At 60.3% G+C, this 23,261-nt stretch overlaps 1 protein-coding gene across 2 annotated transcripts in view; it reads left to right on the forward strand.

Annotated features, from left to right (window-relative positions):
- The window catches only part of IFT43 (intraflagellar transport 43), a 34,107-nt gene extending 24,254 nt beyond the window's left edge, over positions 1-9,853 (forward strand). The window contains exons 6-9 of one of the 2 annotated variants that reach the window (XM_016191298.2): positions 6,065-6,137; positions 6,220-6,295; positions 9,480-9,539; positions 9,643-9,853. In XM_016191298.2, the coding sequence (XP_016046784.2) occupies positions 6,065-6,137; positions 6,220-6,295; positions 9,480-9,539; positions 9,643-9,708 (275 nt within the window). In that variant the 3' untranslated portion in view covers positions 9,709-9,853. Of the gene's footprint in view, positions 1-6,049; positions 6,296-9,479; positions 9,540-9,642 lie in introns of both variants that reach the window. The other variant, XR_009547262.1, reaches the window with a different exon arrangement.
- The last annotated feature ends 13,408 nt before the right edge of the window (positions 9,854-23,261 follow it).

Raw genomic sequence — 23,261 nt, forward strand, 5'->3', positions numbered from 1 at the left:
TCTCTGTAAGCAGGGCCACCGCCGGCTGTGATCAGTGCTCATTCTCCTGAGTTGACAGCCCCACGCGCTGCTCAGCGCCAACACGCCAGCCGGAGTCACGTAGGTGACGTGTAAGGGTCGCGCATGTTCCCGCGTCTCACACGGCCCTCCGGCAGGGACGTCCCTCCTGGAACGTCACACGTGGAGATGAGCTTCCAAAGGACTTGAGGTGGCAGGAGCACGGAGGAGCAGGAAGAGAGCAGGAAGAGGCGCGGGGGACCCTCTGGCCCGGGCAGAGGCTGCACTCCATGTGCCCAGCTGGGGAGTGTGTGTGTCCCCCCACTTCTGTCCTCATTCCTGAGCCCCGAGGAGTGGGCCCCGGGAGGGTCAGGAAGGGAGGCAGGCAGCTGGATTGTGGCGCTGGTCCCCCCAGGACCACCTCCCGCCCGCCCCCCAGTCTGATAAGAGGGGGCGGCGGGAAGGCTCCTCACCTGCCTGGGGAAACCCCCATCTGGAGCCGCCGTGATCAAAACCCGCAGCTGCTGTCGCCCCTGTGGCCCCATTCAGAGGAGACGGCTCAGAAGTGTTGTGTGTGGGGGGTGGCCCGGTGGCACTTATGAAAGACAAGATTTTGTCGTCTTTCAAGGGGGAATAGAAAATGGGAAGGCACCCAGTGGGAGCAGCGTGGCCAGGAGGGCGGCTGTCACCCTGTGCCCTGTCACTCACTGGACAGCCCCTCCCTCCCTGTCCCTTCCTGCCTCGTCACCTCACACCCCTGCCCGCCTGCCCTGTCCTTAGCACAGCTCTGCAGGCAGGAGGGGCAGGGGTCACCACGCATGGGGACAGCTGCTGGCCTGGTGGGGACTGCCCATGTCACTGTCCCTGCTTCCCATGGTCGCTCCAGCAGGTGGTCCAGGCTTCTCCCACGGTGGTTCTCCTGGGCTGAATGGTGATCTCTCCTAGAGAAGCCTGACCTGGCCTGAGGGGGCTGCACCCAATAGAGCTCATATATGACGGCACACAAGGACCCAGGTTCAAGCCCCCAGGCCCCACCTGCAGCGGGGAGGCTTCGTGAGTGGTGAAGGGGGGCTGCAGGTGTCTTTCTGTTTTGTCTCTCTCTCCCTATCGCCCCCTTTCCCTCCCAATTCTCTGTTACCATTCAAAATAAATAAATAGAAAATACTTTTTTAAAATGGACGCTGAGAACAGTGAGACCATGCAGGCACCAATAGGTGATGACCATAGTCACCAAAACAGGAGGAGGAAGAGGAAGGCGGGCCGGCAGCAGAAGCAGCTGACGGAGTCTCTCAGGGACACCGGCCTCAGACTTGCAGCCAAGACTCAGCCATGGCCGAGGGCCTGTGCACAGCCTGTGAACCCTGAACCCCCTGGCCCTAACGTGGGTGGAATGACGGGAGGTCCCTCGTGGGTGTGGCCTCCGTGGCTCCTTCCCTCTGGTGACCTAGCACACAGGGTACTAGGCCTGGAGTCAAGTTGACTGCTGAGCCTCGCTGTGCCGAGCTGAGAAACCCAAGGCCCCGTGGCTGTCACTGTAGAGAGGGAGGGGGTCTGAGGAGCAGTGTTCCCTCCCTCAACTGATGTATTTACTAGTGAGAGAGATACAAGCAGAGAGGCCCAGAGTGACTCTGACATATTCACTGCCAGGAATCCACTCACTTAGGTCCAGTGCTTTATCCACAGCAGCACCTCCTGGCCTGCATGCTCCATAGTCTTTAAAAAAATATTTTATTTGGGAGTCGGGTAGTCACACAGCGACTTAAGCATATGTGGCACAAATTGCAAGGACCAGCGGAAGGATCCCGGCTTGAGCCCCTGGCTCTCCACCTGCAGGGGAGTCGCTTCACAGGCGGTGAAGCAGGTCTGCAGGTGTCTGTCTTTCTCTCCCTCTCTGTCTTCCCCTCCTCTCTCCATTTCTCTGTCCTATTTAACAATGACAACAATAATAATTACAACAATATAGCAACAAGGGCAATCAAAGGGAATAAACAAATAAAATTTTTAAAAATTATAAAAATATATTTGATTTAAGGAGAGAGAGACACACACACCAGAGCCCTACTCTGCTCTGGCTAATGATGGTGTTGGGCATTGAACCTGGGACCTCAGAGCCTCAGGCAAGAGAGTCTTTTGTGTAACCATTATGCTGTCCTCCAGCATGCATGCATGTATGTATGTATTTTTAATGTAAATGAGAGGCATAGAGAGAGATTCCAGAGTCCTGCTCAGCCCTGGCTGATGGCGGTGCTGGGGACTGAACCTGGGACCTCGAGCCTCAGGTGTGAAAGTCCGTTCACAGAGCCGCTGTGTTGTCTCCCCAGCCCAGCTCCATGTTCTTCAGGTCTGCTGTCCTTCCCCATCAGCTGGGAGACCAGGGCAGGCACACAGAGACCCTTCCGCATCTGGGGCACATGTCTGCCTGTCCGCCTGTGTGTCCGTGTGCGCCTGGGGAGCTGTTCCCTTTGATGCTGCCCACGGCCCCTCTCCGTCCCTGTGACACCCAGTGAAGTCTCAGGAACAGAGCTCAGTGCAGTGCCCCATCCACACGCTTGCCCCAGGGGCCCTGGTTTGGGGGTGCAGGGTGCTGGCCCCCTGAGAACGTCTCCCCCCTTGTTCCTTGGTGCATCTGAGGCCTGTTGCCCACTGCTCCCTTACCCCCTTTCCTCCCCCTCCCTTTTATAAGTCTCCATTTTTTCACTCAGAGGGGAAAAAAATTATTTATCCGATTGAGATGCACTAATTAAAGCCATTTTCTGGTATTTGGTTACTGGAGCGTTTGATGTCTCTCTGACAAGCCCCTGAAATGCACAGAGTGTCCACAGGGACAGAATTTGCTGAACACGGCTCTTTTAAATGAGGGACATAGTGTCGCCGCAGCTCATGAATATGAAATGCCCACGATGCCACCTCGGTGGACTTGGGGACACAGATGAATCCTGTCACCAGCTAAATGAGACCAATTTCTTTCACTTAACTTCATCTTCAATCAGACCTTCTTCCATTTGCCTGCTTAAAATCCCCCTCACGTGAGGCAGAAGGTAACAGCAGCCCGTTAAACAAAGTTTGGTCGCGGCCGAGAACGATGGTGATGACCGAGTAGGGCCGGGGGACGCCGTGTCTCTCCGGGGGCCTGGGGGCCTGGACTCGTGCCTGGGCCGGGCCACTCCTCTGGGCGTCCCCGAGCCACACAACCAGGTCCCTTCGTGGGGACGGGATTTGGCTGTGCGTGGTGGGCGTGAGCCGGTGGCAGGCACGACTACGTGTAGTGGCCAGGCCACTGTGTGGGCTCCGTGTCCACCCTGCAGTGGGCATGAAGGGCCAGGTGCCTGTCTGCCAGCATCTGCGGGGCTCAGGCAGGCTGAGCTGCCCCTGGGTGTCCTTTACCAAGGGGTCAAGGTGACATGACGACAGGCTGATGGGTGCTGGGCTTCAGAAAGCCCTCTCCCTCCTCTCCCTCCTCCTCCTCCTCCCCTGCCCTCCTCCCCTGCCCTCCTCTGCCTCCTACTCCTTTTCCTCTCCCTCCTCTTCATCTTCTCCTCCCCATCTCTTCACCTCCTCCTCTTCTTTTTATCCTTCTCCTCCTCCTCCTCCTCCTCCTCTTTTTAAAATAAATTTCTTCTTTTCCTTAAGATATTTTCAGAGAGAAATTGAGGGGGGGAGGGAGGTAGACAGACACCTGCAGCCCTGCTTCACCACTCATGAAGCTTCCTCCCTGTGGGTAGGGAGCTAGGGGCTTGAACCCGGGTCCTTGTGCAGGGAAACATGCACTGCTGCCTGGGCCCGCAGAAACCCTTTTGGACACAGTCAGGGATCCCCTTTGGGACCCTGCAACCGAGTCAGCAGGGGTGGCGGGGCTGCGGGCTGTGGCGGGGCCTCCTTCCTCCTCCTGCTAGCGTTTGCAGTGCTGTCGCTCTGGGGGCGACCCCGGGGTCCTCACTGCCAGCTGCACGAAGCCCAAGAAGCCGCTCTGTTGGGCGGGCAGAGTAGCTCCCCAGCGGGGCACCCACTGAGTTCGGTCCAGGTTTGAGCCCAGCCCCCACCTCGCTGAAGGCAGCTTCGGTGCCGTGGACTCTCGCTCCGCCTCTCAGTGGCCCCTTTTGCTGACCCATTTAAAGGACGTGGGGCTGGGGAGAGAGCGCGGTGTTACATGCTTTGGGCCTCAGAGGGCCCAGGTTCGATCCCAGGCATTGCCACATGCCAGAACTGTGGAGTCCCGTAGCCTCTCCCTCTTCCTCTCCCTCTCCCTCTCTTACCAAATAAAGAAATCTTTAAAATAAAGGAACATATTACAGGGGCTGGGAAGACAGCATAATGGTTCTGCAAACAGACTCTCCTGCCCACGGCTCCGTGGTTCTAGGTTCAGCCCCCAGCACCACTGTCAACCAGAGCTGAGCAGGGCTCTAGGAAAAACAAACAAACAAAGTAGGTCCTTTTGTTTGTTGTTCTGTTTGTTTTCCCAGAGTGACCTCAGAGCCTCAGACACGAGAATAGCGTGACCATTACACTATCCCCTCACTCCCATCCTTTTCACCCTTTTTAAAATGTACTCATTCATGCTTTCCTGAGAGACAGAGATACAGAGAAACGCCGGAGCCCTGCTCGGCTGTGGCTGATGGTGGTGCTGGGGACTGAACCTGGGACCTCAGAGCCTCAGACGGGAGAGTCTGTTGGCGGAACCATGACGCCATCTCCCCTGTCCTTTCTTGCTGTGGTGTCTCAGTAAATACCGGCCAAGAGTCACTGTGAGCTGCTTTGAGCACATGAGCCCCTCACCGCTCTTGTCACTTCACTGTGAAAACACGGGGTGGGTGTTTGCTTGCTGAGACTCTGGGCCGTGGGGGTCAGTCCACTCAGCCCTCCCCACACCTGTCTGATCTGCAGTGCTGAGTGGTTTTGCCTGCGCCAGGGTGGGGTGGGGCTGGATTTGGGGGTGCGCCACTATGTGGGGTGCAGTGGCTGGGGCTCGGCCTGGAGACGGCTCCTAGACCCTTCCTCCACAGGCTGTGTCATGCACAGAGCTCCCCCAGACCGGGTGCCGGTCACTCTGCCTGAGGCTAACTCAAGACCGGGGCACCCGTGGGTGCTCTGGCTGGTGCCCCTTCCCCCTGCCCCGCCTGCTCCTCGCCACCTGCTCTGCCAGGCCGGGACTTGGCCCGCCCGCCTACTCTCACGCACACTGGGGATGGCGCAAGCAAGCTGTCAACCATTCCGCAACATTCCAGCTCTCCGGGACTGACTGTCATCTCACGCACAGGGCTCCTGGGCGCCGGGCTTCCAATTAGAGCGAAGCCCCACTGTGTGGCCAGCCCGCTGCCAAGCCCACGCTGCCCTCTGCCCCACACAGATGGGCCAGTCCGTCCCAGGGAGCGGGGGGGGGGGGGGGGGGGGCGGGGGAGCCGGGACAGTGAGGAGGTGGCTCCTTGGAGCCTGGGAAGCCCAGTTCCAGGCAGGGCGGCAGTGGTGGGGGGAAGGGGGGCCGAGCCCAGCGGGGACACTCACTCTCCAACTCCTGAATATTCATCTCAGGCTGGGTCTCAGCAGAAGCTGGCTCTGTCCAGACTGTCATAGTGCTGATGGCGTGTGGCACTGCCCGCCTCCTCCCACCCCTGCCCGCCGCGGGCCAGGCCGTCTCTGTCTCTCCGGCCGGGGGGCCTGGGCCTGGGCCGGGCTGTCAGCACCTCCCCACAGAGGTGGCTGCAAACCAAGCACCAGTCTTCACCAGAGAGAGGAATGGGAACCTGAGAGTCAGTCCCGCCTCCGACCCTCTGTGGGACTGAGCCAGGGAGGTGAAGCCCCAGATGTGGGCTCCTGCAGCTCTTCTCTCCCCATCAGCAATTTCTCTTCATTTGGATCCTTGTTCCTTATTTATTTATTTATTTATTTATTTATTTATTTATTTATTCCCTTTTGTTGCCCTTGCTGTTCTTTATTGTTGTTGTTATTGATGTCGTCGTTGTTGGACAGGACAGAGAGAAATGGAGAGGAGGGGAAGACAGAGAGGGGGAGAGAAAGACAGACACCTGCAGACCTGCTTCCCCGCCTGTGACCCCAGCCCCTCACCCCGCAGACATCCCTGTCATCCCGGACTTGGATGAGATCCAGGAGGAGGACTTCGTCCTACAGGTGGCTGCCCCTCCCAGGCACGTGAGCTCAGGGCCCTGGGGGTGGGGGTGGGGCACCTCTGGGACAGGCACAGCCGCCCTCACAGCCCCTTCCCTGCAGCCTCCAGGCAAACCGTGTGATGACCTTCCGTGACCTGGACAATGACCTGACCCAGTCCTCGGCCTTCCAGACGCTGGTGAGCAGGGGCACTCTGCACAGCACTCCCGGCTGCCTGGCCAGCCCCCGGGGTGGAGGGAGCATCCTGGGGCTCCTGGCACCCCCACACCCAGCAGCTCCCACGGCAGCTGGGATGAACCAGTCCTGCCCCCACCCTGCACTGCCCACCCCCGTCCCCCAGCACTGCCTCCACCCTGCACTGCCCACCCCCGTCCCCCGGCACTGCCTCCACCCTGCACTGCCCACCCCCCGTCCCCCAACACTGCCTCCACCCTGCACTGCCCACCCCCCGTCCCCCAACACTGTCTCCACCCTGCACTGCCCACCCCCGTCCCCCAGCACTGTCTCCACCCTGCACTGCCCACCCCCGTCCCCCAACACTGCCTCCACCCTGCACTGCCCACCCCCGTCCCCCAACACTGCCTCCACCCTGCACTGCCCACCCCCCGTCCCCCAACACTGTCTCCACCCTGCACTGCCCACCCCCCGTCCCCCAACACTGCCTCCACCCTGCACTGCCCACCCCCGTCCCCCAACACTGCCTCCACCCTGCACTGCCCACCCCCGTCCCCCAACACTGCCTCCACCCTGCACTGCCCACCCCCGTCCCCCAACACTGCCTCCACCCTGCACTGCCCACCCCAGTCCCCCGGCACTGCCTCCACCCTGCACTGCCCACCCCCGTCCCCCGGCACTGTCTCCACCCTGCACTGCCCACCCCCGTCCCCCAGCACTGCCTCCACCCTGCACTGCCCACCCCCGTCCCCCGGCACTGCCTCCACCCTGCACTGCCCACCCCCCGTCCCCCGGCACTGCCTCCACCCTGCACTGCCCACCCCCGTCCCCCAACACTGCCTCCACCCTGCACTGCCCACCCCAGTCCCCCGGCACTGCCTCCACCCTGCACTGCCCACCCCCGTCCCCCAACACTGCCTCCACCCTGCACTGCCCACCCCCGTCCCCCGGCACTGCCTCCACCCTGCACTGCCCACCCCAGTCCCCCAGCACTGCCTCCACCCTGCACTGCCCACCCCAGTCCCCCGGCACTGCCTCCACCCTGCACTGCCCACCCCCGTCCCCCGGCACTGCCTCCACCCTGCACTGCCCACCCCCCGTCCCCCAACACTGTCTCCACCCTGCACTGCCCACCCCCGTCCCCCAACACTGCCTCCACCCTGCACTGCCCACCCCCGTCCCCCAACACTGCCTCCACCCTGCACTGCCCACCCCCGTCCCCCAACACTGCCTCCACCCTGCACTGCCCACCCCAGTCCCCCGGCACTGCCTCCACCCTGCACTGCCCACCCCCGTCCCCCGGCACTGTCTCCACCCTGCACTGCCCACCCCCGTCCCCCAGCACTGCCTCCACCCTGCACTGCCCACCCCCGTCCCCCGGCACTGCCTCCACCCTGCACTGCCCACCCCCGTCCCCCGGCACTGTCTCCACCCTGCACTGCCCACCCCCGTCCCCCGGCACTGCCTCCACCCTGCACTGCCCACCCCAGTCCCCCGGCACTGCCTCCACCCTGCACTGCCCACCCCAGTCCCCCGGCACTGCCTCCACCCTGCACTGCCCACCCCCGTCCCCCGGCACTGTCTCCACCCTGCACTGCCCACCCCCGTCCCCCGGCACTGCCTCCACCCTGCACTGCCCACCCCCGTCCCCCAACACTGCCTCCACCCTGCACTGCCCACCCCAGTCCCCCGGCACTGCCTCCACCCTGCACTGCCCACCCCCGTCCCCCGGCACTGCCTCCACCCTGCACTGCCCACCCCAGTCCCCCAGCACTGCCTCCACCCTGCACTGCCCACCCCCTGTCCCCCGGCACTGCCTCCACCCTGCACTGCCCACCCCAGTCCCCCGGCACTGTCTCCACCCTGCACTGCCCACCCCCGTCCCCCGGCACTGCCTCCACCCTGCACTGCCCACCCCCCGTCCCCCAACACTGTCTCCACCCTGCACTGCCCACCCCCGTCCCCCAGCACTGCCTCCACCCTGCACTGCCCACCCCCGTCCCCCAGCACTGCCTCCACCCTGCACTGCCCACCCCCCGTCCCCCAACACTGTCTCCACCCTGCACTGCCCACCCCCGTCCCCCAACACTGCCTCCACCCTGCACTGCCCACCCCCGTCCCCCAACACTGCCTCCACCCTGCACTGCCCACCCCCGTCCCCCAACACTGCCTCCACCCTGCACTGCCCACCCCCGTCCCCCAACACTGCCTCCACCCTGCACTGCCCACCCCAGTCCCCCGGCACTGCCTCCACCCTGCACTGCCCACCCCAGTCCCCCGGCACTGCCTCCACCCTGCACTGCCCACCCCTGTCCCCCGGCACTGTCTCCACCCTGCACTGCCCACCCCCTGTCCCCCGGCACTGCCTCCACCCTGCACTGCCCACCCCCTGCCCATCCCCCGACACTGCCCATCCCCCAAGGATATGCCTTCACTCTGGGCAGTGAGAGCTGGACTCACTGTCAGACACCAGAGAGGAAGGACCCGGGTTCAAGCTCCTGGGCCACCCCAGGGGAGCTCCTGTAGGGCGGAGGGAAAGAGCGTCACAGGGTCACAGGCGGGGTAGCAGTACCACAGGTCTCTCTCCTCTCTCCTCTCCTCACCCTCTGTCTAGAGAAAAGAAGGGGGGCTGCCGGGAGCGGTGGAGTCCTGTAGGCACTGAGCCCCAGTGATGACGCTGGTGGCTAAAAATGAATAAATGACTCCAGGCAGTGGCATAGCCAGTCAAGTGGACGAGTCACAGTGCTCAAGGACCCGAGTTCAAGCCCCCAGTCCCCACTTGCAGGGGGGAAGCTTCACGAGCGGTGGAGCAGGGGCTTCAGGTGTCTCTGTCTCTCCCCCTCCTTCTCTTGCTCCATTTCACTCTGTCTCTATTCTAATAGAAATAAAGAACAGTAAATGAACGACTCATTCCTGTGCGGGTCAGGGTCGGGGAGTGTCTGCCCCCGTGCTGACTGATCTCAGTGTTTGGCAAGAGAGAAATCCCTCAGCTGCCCACCCCGAGGTGGCCTGGCTGCCACCCACTACTGGAGACCGGTGGGAGGGAGGGGAGTTAGAAAGACACCCCAGCACCGCCCCACCACCCTGGGGCTGGAACTGGGGGTCTGGCCGGTGGTGACCTGTGCAGCCCCTGGGGGCCGCCCTCCCGCCGCAGCCCAGCTCCTTCTGAGCCCCCTCTCCCCCCTCAGGACGACATCGACCTGAAGGTCCTAACCAGGGTCCTGGCACCGCAGCAGGACGTGCGGGAGGTGGGTGCCCACCCTCTGCCCCCCTCCTGGGGCCCCGGGGTGGGAGGGGCGCTGCCCTGGGGGAGCCCTGCCCATCTCCCTGTGTCCCCCGCCGCCCCCGCAGGATGATGTCCACTGGGACTGGGACCGGCTATACACGGAGGTGTGCTCCGAGTTGCTCACCGAGTAGGAGGCCAGGCGGAGGAGATTGCCCCGGTTCTGCCCTCGATGCCCCAGCCCACACGGGAGCCCAGGGGCTGGAAAATGCCGCGTCGTCCTACTCAGATGGTTGTTTCTGGCCCACTGGTGCGGAATAAAGGCGTTTGTTCCATGGACCGCCCTGCTTCTCCGTGCGCCCCGAGGCTGGTGGGGGCTCTTGGTGTTACCAGAGGAGGGAACGGGGTTGGGGAGGTGTCGGATTTGGGGGAGACACAACAGGGCTCTCTCTGCTGGAGCTTTTTTGCAGGGGCTCACAGCAGGTCCCTACCTAAGCCAGGAGCGTGGGCATCTATCTGGCGGCCGCCTTCTGTGGCTCAGGGGGTGTTGGGGTGACCTGATCCCTGTTCTCCAGCTCAGCTCTGCTGTTTCTCCCACCAGGGCACCCCACTCCCCTCTGGGTACCAAGCCCCGTGGCCTTCCCGTGGGCTCCCCGCGGCCCCTCCCTGGGTCTCACTCAGGCCAGCGGCCATGGGCAGACTGGGAGTCCCCACAGCCCCACTTTTTGAGGTATAACTCAGCCCTGGGTGCTCTCCGTCCCACTGACCTCCCTGCCCATGTCTGCGCGACAGATGTGGGAGCATATGCCGGCAGTGAAGATACTCGGCTGGCAGCCTGGGCCGTCCCACCAGCCTGCAGCTTGCCAGCTTCCTGCTCCTGCCTGAACAGAGACGCCGCGATGTTCTGTCCGTCCGTCCTGGCGGCTCCCAGCCCTCCCATCCGCTGTGACTCCCAGCCCCGAGCTGAATGTGCCAAGAAACTGAGCCTCTCGGCACCCCATCCCCCAACCCCAACCCCCCACCCACAGGGCCCCTCTTCTAAAAAATAGTTTGTGTTTATTTACTTTGAATAGAAATAGACAAAAATTGAGAGGGAAGGGGGAAACAGAGAGACACACCTACAGCCCTGCTTTCACCACTCATGAAGCTTCCCCCCTGCAGATGGGACCTGGGGGCTTGAACCCGGGTCCCTGCACGTGGTGACGTGCGCTCTACCAGGGGCAGCACCGCCTGGCCCGTGATGACATCTTGCCTCTCTCAGCAGCCTGCGATCTCCTTCTCTGACTCGGACCCCTTGAAAGGGTACACGGCTTGACAGAAACGCCAGCCGCAGCCAGGCTGGTCCTGAAGCAGCTCCCAGGCCGCTGGGGACAGGGAACGGCCTCCCTCTGTGTCCTGGGGACAGAGACGAGCTCCAGGGCTTGAGGGCAGGGAGGTAGGAGGTAGGAGGTAGGAGTGAGGACAGTGCACCTCCTGGGAGCTGACCCCAGGCCCTTGACAGGCAGACAGATGGACAGAGAGGAGACTGAAAACATCATTCCAGTAGCCCTGGACTGTGAAAGCACCAGAAAGCCACCGCCAGACAGACGGAAGCAACCTCTGGGACAGACACCCGGCAGAGGTGTGAGGGTCACAGAGGTCCCGTGACCCAGCAACCTCTCTCCGCCAGGACGGATGGACAGAACATCGCGGCGTCTCTGTTCAGGTAGGAGCAGGAAGCTGGCAAGCTGCAGGCTGGTGGGACAGCCCAGGCTGCCAGCCGAGTATCTTCACTGCCGGCATATGCTCCCACATCTGTCGCGCAGACATGGGCAGGGAGGTCAGTGGGACGGAGAGCACCCAGGGCTGAGCCTGGCCCAGGCTCCCGGCCGCGGGGCTGCTGGCTGCCAGGGCGTCTGGCCGGCCCAGTCCAACATCTGCCGAAGCTGAGCTGACAGTGTGGCCTGGGGGAGGGACGGGAGGAGACAGAAAGGACGGGGCAGCTCTGCCTGTGAGGAGAGGCTGGGAGGACCCAAAAGGGGCCTGCAGACTGGCACGTCCAGTTCCCAGGCTGCTTCGGGCTCCACCGTGCAGTTCACTGCTGGCGTGACTCCAGCGGGCCTGGGTGGACGGACATACACAGAGGCATGGGCCACCTTCCTGAGGCTGGGGCAAGTCCCCTGGGCACCCGAGGGGCTGCATGCTGCCAGCAGCGGGCAGAGGCTCAGGCCTGGGCTGCTCCCCAAGGCTCCCGGGGCCCCAGCTCTCAGCCGTGAAGAGAGGCTGCACGGGGCTTCCTGTCACACAGAGGGCAGGTGGGTCACATAGGCCACCTCACACCAAGTCCGCCCCAAGGAAGATGTCAGTGTGGGGTCTCCCTGCGAAGGCCAGAGCAGGTCGGGGGCAGGGGTGAGGCTTGGTCTGAGGCAGCACCCACCCAGGGGTCTGGAGAGAAGTCACACAAAGCTACCTGGCCCCTGGGACACGGCCAATTTAACCCCTTTTTTTCTACTGTATGCTATTTCATTGGGGGATTAAAGGTTGGTACATGTGTAAAATCTCTCAGTTTTCTGAAAAACACACTCCCCTGTAGCCTAGGTCCTCCTCCACTACCATGCACCAGGACCCAAAAGCTCCCCCCACCCCTCCCCAGAGTCCTTTACTTTGGTGCGAGACACCAAGCCCAGCCCCAGGTTTACTTTGTACTCCCCCTTTCTGTCCTTACTTCTCAACGCCTGCCCATGAGTTCAGCCTTCTCTTTCTGGCTTGATTCACATGATCCCTTCAAGCTCCATCCAAGAATAAGTAAAGAAGGAGGCTTCACCATTTTTCATAGCTCAGTAGTATTCCATTATGTATCTAGACCCCAACTTGCTCACCTGGGCTGCTTCCAGGATTGGGCTGTTACCAACTGCTCCTTTTCAACCACTTCCTTGTCAGCATTAAATGTAGGGAAGTCTCTAGGGAGCCAGCTGGTGGCACACCTGTTAGAGCACACATGTTACAGTGTGAAAGGACCCGCGTTCAAGCCCCCAGTCCCCACCTGCAGGGGGGAAGCTCCCTGCCCTCACCCCACCGGCGGGGCCTCCCCTCCCCTGCCACCCTTGGGCTCAGCCCGCTCCTGATTCTATCTCCTGTTGCTTGCAGGACCAGTTCATCGCCCCTCTATGACTACCCCTCCGGCTTATCATTATTAATAATCACTCCCATCAGGCCAGGGTGCTGACAGCCTCCCCCACCCCAAGGCCCCCTGTCTGTCTGTCTGTCTTAATCCTGTAGCTTATCTGGCCAGGGCCTCATCTCCCACTTTAATTAAGCAGAGCTGGTCAGTTCACTCCACTACGTGCAGAGTGGAGTGACACCCCCGCCCTCAGGCAGAGGAGGGAGGGGCCCTGGTTTCCGGGCCTCAGCTTCAGCAGGGAGGCCTGGTGATTCCCGTGCAGGGGAACAGCCAGAATCAGCCACTGACTCAGCCGTGAACCCCAATTCCTAGGGAGCACCCAGATGGGCGGGTACTGTGTGCTAAGTCCAGACATGGAGCCTCCTGCTGCTGGCAGCTGACCCCAGAGTACTGGACACTGGCTGGCCATGGCTGAGGGGGCAGAAAGACGGGGGTCAGGGGGCTGAGCCGTGATGGAAGGGAAGAGATGGATACGGGAGGCTGGATGGTGGTGCACCCAGTAGAATGCACACGTGACCATGCTCAAGGACCCAGGTTCAAGCCCCCAGTTTCCACCTGCAGGGAGGAAGCTTCATGAGCTGCGAAGCAGGGCTGCAGGTGTGTTTCTGCCTCTCTCTCTCTCTCTCTAGCCCCTCCCTTCTCAATTTCTCTCCGCCTCTACCAAATAAAAGAACCAAATTGGGAGGGAGGGATTCATCATGCAGGCATCAAGTCCCAGCCACCGCCACGGTGACAATAAAATAAACATGAATGGGGATCCAACATCTATTTTTTGAGAGACAGACAGAGAGACAGGGGGAGAGACACACAGAGAAGACACTTCCCTGGCTCTGAACACCCAGCAACATGGTGGTCCCCTACAGAACTCAGAGAACAGTACCTACTGGGAAGGGACGGGGGCTTGTCAGGGTGATGAAAAGCCCTGCCACTTGCCAGCCTGGTCAAGAGTGAGGCTCCGTGTTCAAAGTGCAGCTGGAGTGTGGCCAGGATCGGACCTGGGTGAGAGACAGCCACGTCCGGCGGCCATGCTGTCGTCCCTCTGCTGGTGGCCATGTCACTTCTGTCTCTTCAGAAGCCATTGGGAGAAGGACACAGTCCAAGATGCGGAACTCAGATCCTGGGAGGGGCAAGCCGGAAATGGAAACGCAGCAGCGGGGCCCTCAGGGGAGCAGCCGGCAGGACCCCGGGGGTATGTTCCTCACGTCTGTCCTTCAGCGGGGCCATGTCTTCCTCTGTGTGGGACACCCTGCTGCCGCCCTGTGCACAGAGCCCCTCACTCTCCGATTCCCCGCCATCTCCCTTTTTGACAACCCACGGAGACTGGACCATTGTCCCCTCTGACAGAAGGGGAGACTGAGGCAGGATAGCAGGGATAGCTTGCAGCAGGGCTGAGTGCACATGCCCCCAGAGCTACACCAACAACCAGGCAAGAATGGGGCCTGGGGGGTGGCCCGATGGCAGGGGGAACTGCCAGCCCAGGGGCCTGGGGGTTGTGGGGGATGGGGGCGGGGGAGCAGAGAGGCCCAGGCACAGACCAGACATAGAAGGCTTTCGAGCAATTAAAATGTTTTGCCTGGGAGCTGTTGGGAGCTTTTAGTTGTTTTGAAGTGTTGAGTTCCTTCACTTCAAGGTGGAGGAGGCCCCTCTAAATGGTTTTGTTTTTTAATTGCGGCAAAAGGCTGCGGCAAAAGGCTGTGGAACCATTAGAGGTTACTCTGAGGTGCTTCCCGGCGCCCTGCCACCCCCCCACCTCCTATTTATTCTGTTTAATTCAGTCAGGTAGCTTCGGGGCACCGCAGATCAATACCTCCCTTTGATAGAAAAGAGTCAGGTTTGAAACCTCGGAGATAAAAAAGGAGGCATTTTGTATAAATTTAATTAAAAATGCACCTTTCGTGGCGTGTGGCAGGCTCAAAGCCGAGTGTCTCTATCTCTCCATCTCCCTCTCTCCCAGCTCTCTCTCTTCCTCTGCCTCTCTCTCTCTCTGTCTTTCTGCCTTTCTTGTTTCTAACCAGGCCGATGTTCTAACTCTGCCGCCGTTTCCTGCTTTGGGATTTCAAGCCTCTGCAGAGGGGCGCGGAGAGAGGGGAGGAAACAAGGGCTCTTAGCAGAGCAGCCCCAGGGGAGGGGCTCCGGGGTGCCGGGGGCTGGCACCTTGCCCTGCCATCTTTTCTCTTGGGCTCTGTGGCTGCCTGGGAGCTCTGGCTGCTTTGGACCTGCAGGTGCACACAGCCCCCCCCCCTCGGGTCCCGAGCCTGGAGTGCCCCCAACCCCTGTGCCGGTGCCCACATCTGTCTTGTGCTTTACAGCCCGCCCCTTGGCCTCCCCACCCCGGGCTCCCCGCAGTCCCGTTTGGCTGTGCTCATTTTTCACCCCAGTGGGTTCCCATCCCCAACTCTGCCAGGGCATCGCTCTCCTCTCTGCGCCAATAAAACACACGCAACACGGGTAGAACAAGCTGCCTGCGTGTGATGGATGGAGCCCCGCTCGCTGCCCCGCTCGCCGCCCCACCTGCTTGCTGCCGCCGGCTCCTCAGGGCCGGGCCTCTCACCTGGGGCCATGCTGGCCGGTGGTTTGGAACTGGACCATCTCAGCGGTGGACTTTCACACCTGAGCACTCCCCCAGAGTTCCTGTGTCCCCCATATCCAGCAGAGCTCTCACAACGTCCAGGGGACAGTTTGACTTCCCTCCTTCCCTCCCTCCCTCCCTCCTTCCCTCCTTCCTTCCTTCCTGTCTTTCTCTCCTCCATTCCTCTCTTCTTTTTCTCTTTCTTTCTTTCTCTTTTTCCTTCTTTCTCCCCTCCATTCCTTCCTTTTTTACTCTTTCTTTCTCCTCCCACCCCTCCCTCCCTCACTCCTTTCCTTCTTTTTTCCCCTGTTCATTTGCTTTCGTCACCTATAGTCAACACAGGTGTGAAGCCAGTCGCCTCTCCTTTTTTTCATGAATCACAATCAGTTTCTCTTGTGCCCATTTTGACTCAAAGGACAAACTGTCATCTGAATTTTTAAAAAAATTCAAAACATTTCTTTTTCTGGCTACCAGGATTATCACTGCGGCTCGGTGCCAACATGATGAGTTCATTGTTCCCCTTATTTTCTTTTGAACAGAGATGAGAGAAATGGAGAAGGAAGCAGGAGAGAGAGAGAGAGAGAGAGAGAGAGAGAGAGAGAGACCTGCAGCCCCGCTTCACCATTTGTGGAGCTTCCTAGCTGCAGATGGGGTCTGGGGGTTGAGCCTGGGTCCTCAAACATGGTAATGTGTGCACTCTGCCAGGTGCGCCCCCACCCCCTTCACAACATCATCTTTTGAACTGCAGAGTAGTGCTCCACTGAGTACATGTGCCGTGACTACTTCTCTTCCTTTACCGCACCCCCGCAGGAGTCATTGCTGGGGCTCGGTGCTCACACAACATCACAGTCCTTGGTGACTGCTTTTTATAGAGGGAGAGAGAAAGACAGACACCTGCAGCCCTGCTTTTCCACTCCTGAAGCGTCCCCTCTGCAGGTGGAGCCCAGGGGCTTGAAACAGGTCCTCATGCCTAGTGGCGTGTGAGCTGTGCCAGGAGAACCCCTCCTTGGCCCTTCTTCACGGGTCACTGGGGTGGCTGCACCCCTCGGGCCACGTCCTGGCTGTCCCTTCTGCTCTGTCCTCACAGCGTCGGCTCAAAGGACCAGGCCCCGGGCGGCCGGGCCTCAGGGCTGCAGGTGACAGCCAGCCTGACCCGGACACGGGCCAGCTGCCTCCCGTCCACCCTGGCACAGGGAGGGCGCCTGCTTCTCTGGAACGTTCTGCCACCAGGGGAACCTCTGTGCTTGTGTCTCACGCAGAGCCCGGGTGTGTGACTTGCTGTCCCCGTGGGCATCTTGCATCTGGGGGGCGCCCCAGCCTCGTCCCCCTGCCATCCGTCCCAGCGCTGTCCTCAGGCCCCTCCCCGGCTCAGCCCCGGCACCACTGCTCAGTGCTGGAGCTGTGGAGATAATTGAAACGGAATCTGGAATCAGGGCCCTGCGGGCAGCGCTTGTTGAAAGAAGAAGTGGAGACCGTCCGGGCCACGTCTTTGGTGATTCTCCTTTAATAATCCTACCAGGAGGTACACGCGGGCGGGGACGTGGCTGTGGGGGGCGGGTGGCCAGGAGGCAGCTGTGCAGGCAGGCTGGGGGCGCCACCAGGTCCCCCGAGAGGGGAGGGGATGCGAGCCCCCCACTGGGGACTCAAGAGGACACTCAGAGAGGCTGTCTCTGCTCAGCGAGGCTGGGGCTAAGGTGCCACCTCCAGGGGACAGAGGCCACTCCCAGGGTGTCCCCTGGGCCCCCAAGTTCGTTGATCCCCAGAGTGGGCCCTCCAGGAGTGTACACAGCACGGACGCAGCCCCCCACCCCCACCCCTGTCCCCAGGATGACCCCACCCCGTGCTGGGGCCTCACCCACGTTCAGGGTGCCTCCAGTAGCCACGTCACCATGACAGGGGAGGTCTGGGGAGGAGGAGGGGGCGCTCGGAGCTGAATGGTGACTCCCCAGTTCATCTGACGGCCCCGCAGTCCTTCAGAATGAGACCATGTAGGAGTGAGGGTCTTTGAGGAGGGTGAGGTAGGCCACTGAGTCCACGTGGCTGTCCTCACGGGAGGGAGATGAGCCGGTGGTGCCACACCCGGTAGAGTGTGCACGTCACCATACACAAGGACCCAGGTTCAAGCCTACCTGCAGGAGGCAAGTTTCACAGTGCAGAGCAGGGCTGCAGGTCTCTTTCTTTCTCTCTCTCCCTCTCCCTCCTCCCCTCTCCCTCTCTCTCTTTCTATTTCTCCCTCTCTACTTCTCTCTGTCTCTCTGGCCTCCAACATATCAAGGAAGGCCTCATGTTTCTGTCACTGAGCCCCATCTATAGGAGTTGGCTCTATACTCCCCCCCAGCTGGCTGACACAGAGGTTGAGTTTTGGGGTCACTGGCCTGCGGCCCCCCTTGTTCCAGGCCCACCCTCACTACAGGAAGGCCACCCGGCACCCCTCCAGCTGCTGCCCTGCTCATGGGGCCAGACCTAACTGACAAGGGCGTGGGGTGGGGACGTTGACCAGCTCTGCTCCTAAGGGGGCTCCCCCTCAGGCCCAGCAGCCAGACCTCCAGTCCAGGGCCTGAATTCCTGACCTCCCTCCCACTTGGGCAAAAGCTGGGGACACGAGGGACACGAAGGACAGTCGTCCTTGCAGAAGCCACAGAGCCGGCCGAGCAGAGCCACAAGTAGCCACGCCTGCTGGGCAGCAGGGCTGTGGGTCGCAGTTAGGGCCCTGCCTGTGTGCCCGGACAGGTGCCCTCTGCCCATCAACCAGGCACAGCGGGTCGCAATTAGGGCCCTGCCTGTGTGCCCGGACAGGTGCCCTCTGCCCATCATCTGGGCACAGCGGGTCGCAGTTAGGGCCCTGCCTGTGTGCCCGGACAGGTGCCCTCTGCCCATCAACCGGGCACAGCGGGTCGCAGTTAGGGCCCTGCCTGTGTGCCCGGACAGGTGCCCTCTGCCCATCATCTGGGTACAGCGGGTCGCAGTTAGGGCCCTGCCTGTGTGCCCGGACAGGTGCCCTCTGCCCATCATCCGGGCACAGCGGGCCGTCCTCACTTCACACGGTGGGACTGAGCGGCAGGGGGCACCTGCTGTTCTAGGAGGCCCCTGCCTGGTGCCACTGCCACTGGTGGCCGGCCGGGATGGTAGTGTCCTGCTCCCAGCCCCCGCTCCACCCCACCCCACACCCCACAGCCAGGGGCTGCAGGGAGGAACAGCCCCAGGTCTTTGCTTGTGGTTTTCTGCCGAGTTTCTCGAGAGTCTGAGCCTGGGCTTCCGCCCTGAACAGAGGGTCAAGATCACAGGTCACAGCGCTGAGCCCCACAGACTCCGTGTGCACGAGAACCATGCTGCCTCAAAGACAAGCCCCGTCTGCGCAGAGGCCCGAGCGCAAAGCCTCCAGCATCCGCTGTGATGACCTTCTTCCTGTCTCTTTTCACCTCTTTTTCTCCCTTTTTTAATATATTTTTTCAGTGTATTTCTATTTATTTATTAAGAAGAGACAGAGAGAAATCAAGAAGCCAGGAGAAGATAGGGAGAGAGACAGAGAGACACCTGCAGCCGTGCTTCGCCACTCGTGAAGCTTTCCTCCTGCTAGTGGGGACCAGGGGCTTGAACCTGGGTTCTTGTGCACTGGAATGTGTGTGCTTAAACAGGTGCATCACTGCCTGGGGCCTGCTTTCTCTCTTTCTTTCTTTCTCTCTTTCTCTCTCTCTCTCTCTCTCTCTCTCTCTCTCTTTCTCCCTTTCTTTCTTTCTTTCTGCCACCAAGGTTCTGGCTGGGCCTCTGAGCCTGCACTGCTCACTCCCGGAGGCCAGAGTGAGAGGGAGACAGAGAAGGAGACAGTGAGAGAAAGACACACACACACACACACACACACACACACACACACACACACAGAGAGAAAGAGGCATCTTCAGCCCTGCCCCACCGCTCGTAAAGCTTCCCCACTGCAGGAGGGGACTGGATGCTGGAACCCAGGATTTGCCCACATGGCTGTTCTGCTGCCGTCCAAAGTTGTTTCTTAAGCTAGAGGTTGACTGAGGAGCGCGCCTTGTTTAACCCTCCTTGGTGTTTCCCCGTGAGTCATAAATGTTTCAACACACACATACTTTATATATATATCTGCAGACAAGGCTAATTTTGCAAGAAACTCAGTACAGTCTTGGAGCCCCTCCCTGCAGGGTTACAGGGAGATTTGGAAGGGTGACGCATGTGAGCGAGTGGCCCTTACGTCCCCCTATACCCCCCCCTGCCCCAGCCCAGGGCCACCTGGTCAGCCCCCTCCCCCATCTGCTGGCGCTGCTCCTGGCCTCTCTGAGCTCCTCCCCTGAGCCAGCCGGCTTTGGAACATGTGTTTTGGGGGCGCAGACACCAGCTGGCTGGGGGACATTTGCATATGTGGTCGGGCCCAGGGGCCCAGGAGGGGTAGCGGCCGTGGCAGGGCAGCAGGAGAGGGAGGCCCCGGCCGGCCAGGGGTCAGCAGGACAGATTCCAGATCAGAGAGACAGATGGTTCAAGTAAGGAGGGCCGGGCCAACTCCTCAAAATTCAAGCAGCCAGGAGCCCAGAGTACCGGGGTGCTCACGGGCCGGGGAGGCACTCTCTGGTCAGGCGGCCGTGGCAAGGGTGGGCTGCCCAGGAGTGGATGCCCAGCACACCCCCATCCTACTCAGAGGAAAGTGAGGCTCAGGACACCACGGGGTCTCTGGACACCTGGGTGGGTGCAGCCCCCATGTGTGTAGCCTCTGAGGCTCATCTCAGTCCACCCAGTGGGGTCCTGACCCCTCCCCCACCCCGTGACGGTGATACTGGGGTCCTGACCCCCCCACCCCGTCACTGACACTGGGCTTAGGTCCCCCGTTCTGCCACACCTCCATGTCAGGTCCAGAGGTGACTTGCCTGTGTTCACCTAGCCTGGCCCACTTTGACCTCTGACCCCTCCATTCCAGAAGCAGCTTCTTTGTTGCTATGACAACACTGACTCCCGAGACCCCCTCCCCCAAAACCTTGGTTCTCTTGCCCACTCTGAATACTGCAGCTCCCCAAAGAGAGAGACAGACAGACAGACAGCCCAGCCCAGGGCATCACTCTGGCACCTTCGATGCTGGGAATTGAACTTGGGACCTCATGCTTGAGAGTCCAGCGCTTTCCGCACTGCACCACCTCCCAGGCTGCTGGTAGCCCAGGCCCTGTGCCTCTTTCCCTCTGTGCCTCGACCAAGCCACAGCTGCCCAGCTCTGTAGATCCCGTCTATACCAGAGTTTCCCCATTCATTTTTGTTTGTTTGTTTGTTTTTATTTTTCCTACTTCTACCAGAGCGCAGCTCAACTCTGGCTGATGTCAGTGCTGGAGAGGGAGTCTGGGGCCTCAGGCAGGAAAGTGTTTGCAGAACCACTGTGCTGTCTGTCCAACCCGATTTATTTGTATTTTAACAGAAGAGATTCAAAGAGAAAAACAGGGTACTCCTCAGCTCTGGTTGAAGGTGGTGCTGGGGGTGGTTGCGGGATCGTTTCTACAGTGGCTCACGCCATTGCTGCCGTGGCGGGTGAGGAGGGCACAGCCTTGTACTGTGGCCGGGCTGTCAGAGCGACGGAAACAGAGACAGCTCAGTGCAGCTGCACAGGAAGCCCTCCGTGCTTGCAGGCTGCTCTGCTGCGGCCCACTTCCGTCGCCCGGGTCCTTGGGCACGCACACTGTCAGGGGCTCTTCTGCCTGGTGTTTTCCAGCTGGCATGGTCAGCTCTGGGCAGCTTCGCGGCTGGAGTGAGGAAGCAGGCACAGGGGCCTGCTGCAGTCTGTGTCCCCGTATGACCTCCCTGGGCACAGCCTCATGCCAGCTTGCTCCGGGCGTGAAGTTTGAGCAAGGGATGGGCAGAGTAGCTCAGTGATGCCTGTAGGGGGTGCTGGGGATCAAAGCCGGGGCATCTTGCATGCAAGTCTGTGCACACCACTGTGCTGTCTCCCCTCCACACACACACGCACACACTCACACACACACTCACACTCACACACACTCACACACCACACACACACTCACACACACACACACACTCACACACACACACACTCACTCACACACACACTCACACACACACTCACTCACACACACACTCACACACACTCACACACACACACTCACATACACACACACACACACTCACACACACTCACTCACACACACTCACACACACACTCACATACACACACACACTCATACACTCACACACACTCACACACACACACACCACACACACACACACACACTCACACACACACACACACACCACAGACACTCACACACACACACACTCACACACACACAGACACACACACATACACACACTCTCACACACACACAGACTCACACACACTCACACACACACCACACACACACACTCACACACACACACACTCACACACTCACACACACACTCACTCACACACTCACACACACACACACACACCACACACACACACAGTGTTTTCAGCCACTGGCATTTGGAGCTGCTTCTTCCACAGAGAGCCCTGGCCTGCCCCAATGGCAGTGCTGTCAGCAACCCCCACTGCGGGCTGCTGGGCACAGAGTGGCAGGCTGCCCAGGACACCTGCCTCCCTTCCCCCGCCCCCCCCTTGAACACAGCAAGTTCTCTGGGGGGGTTCACGGAGTGACGGAAACCCCGTGTGATGGATTGAAGGAGACAAGCGCATTCTGTGGGGACAGGTGTGTCTGCCACCTCCGCTGATGGGAAGGAAGACAGAGGGGGTGGGAGCAGACTAGGCGGCTCAGAGCCCCCCAACCCAGGCTTTCCACGGGCTCCCCTGGGAGCCCCCTAAGGCCCCAAGTGTAGAGCTGCCCCTGCCGGAGTGTGGAAGCCCTGGAGCAGCCCTGTGTACCCCACGTCTGGGGGGATCCAGGTGTCCTTCTGGGAGGAGGAGGTCCCCACCTGCAGGGGGGAAGCTTTATAAGTGGTGAGACAGGGCTATAAAGGGTCTTTCTTGGGAGTCAGGTGGTAGTGTAGCGGGTTAAGCACACAGGGAGCAAAGCAAAGGACTGGCGTAAGGATCCCAGTTCGAGCCCCCGGCTCCCCACCTGCAGGGGAGTCGCTTCACAGGCGGTGAAGCAGGTCTGCAGGTGTCTGTCTTTCTCTCCCCCTCTCTGTCTTCCCCTCCTCTCCATTTCTCTCTGTCCTGTCCAACAACGACAGCATCAATAACAACAACAGTAATAACTACAACGATAATAAAAAGACAACAAGGGCAACAAAAGGGAAAATAAATAAAAGTCAGTTTGGAGCAGTAACAATGCCTCAGTGACAACCAGAGGAGGAGGAGGAGGAGGGGGAAGAGGAAGAGATGGAGGGAGAGGAAGGGGGGAGGAGGGAGGGAGGAGGAGGAGCTATTATGTGGCTGGGTAATAGCTCAGCTGCTGGAACCCCGGCCTTGCATGTTGGAGGTTCCTGGTTCAGTCCTTGGTGCCACTCATGCCAGAGTGGGACTCTGCTCAGCTCTGTCTCTACCTCTCTCTCTTCCTCAGTTCACGCACGCCATGAGTGGTGAAGCAGGGCTGCAGGTGTCTCTCTGTCCTCTCCTATTTTTTTTTCTTTTTTAAAGAATACTTATTTATTTATTACCTTTTGTTGCCTTTGTTGTTTTATTGTTGTAGTTATTATTGTTGTCGTCATTGTTGGATAGGACAGAGAGAAATGGAGAGAAGAGAGAAAGACAGAGAGGGGGAGAGAAAGACAGACACCTGCAGACCTGCTTCACCGCCTGTGAAGAGACTCCCCTGCAGGTGGGAAGCCGGGGGCTCGAACCGGGATCCTTATGCCGGTCCTTGTGCTTTGCACCACATGCGCTTAACCCGCTGCGCCACCGCCCGACTCCCTTCCTTTCCTTCTCTATCTTCCTCTTCCCTCACGATTTCTCCTATTAAATGAGACACAGACAGAGGAGGGAGAGAGAGAAAGAAAGAGGGAGAAGAGCGGGAGAGAGAGGGAGGGAGAGAGAGAGGGTTGGATGGTGGTGCACCTGACTGAGC

This window comes from Erinaceus europaeus, chromosome 22, assembly GCF_950295315.1.
Source record: "Erinaceus europaeus chromosome 22, mEriEur2.1, whole genome shotgun sequence".
Taxonomy (NCBI): Eukaryota; Metazoa; Chordata; class Mammalia; order Eulipotyphla; family Erinaceidae; genus Erinaceus; species Erinaceus europaeus.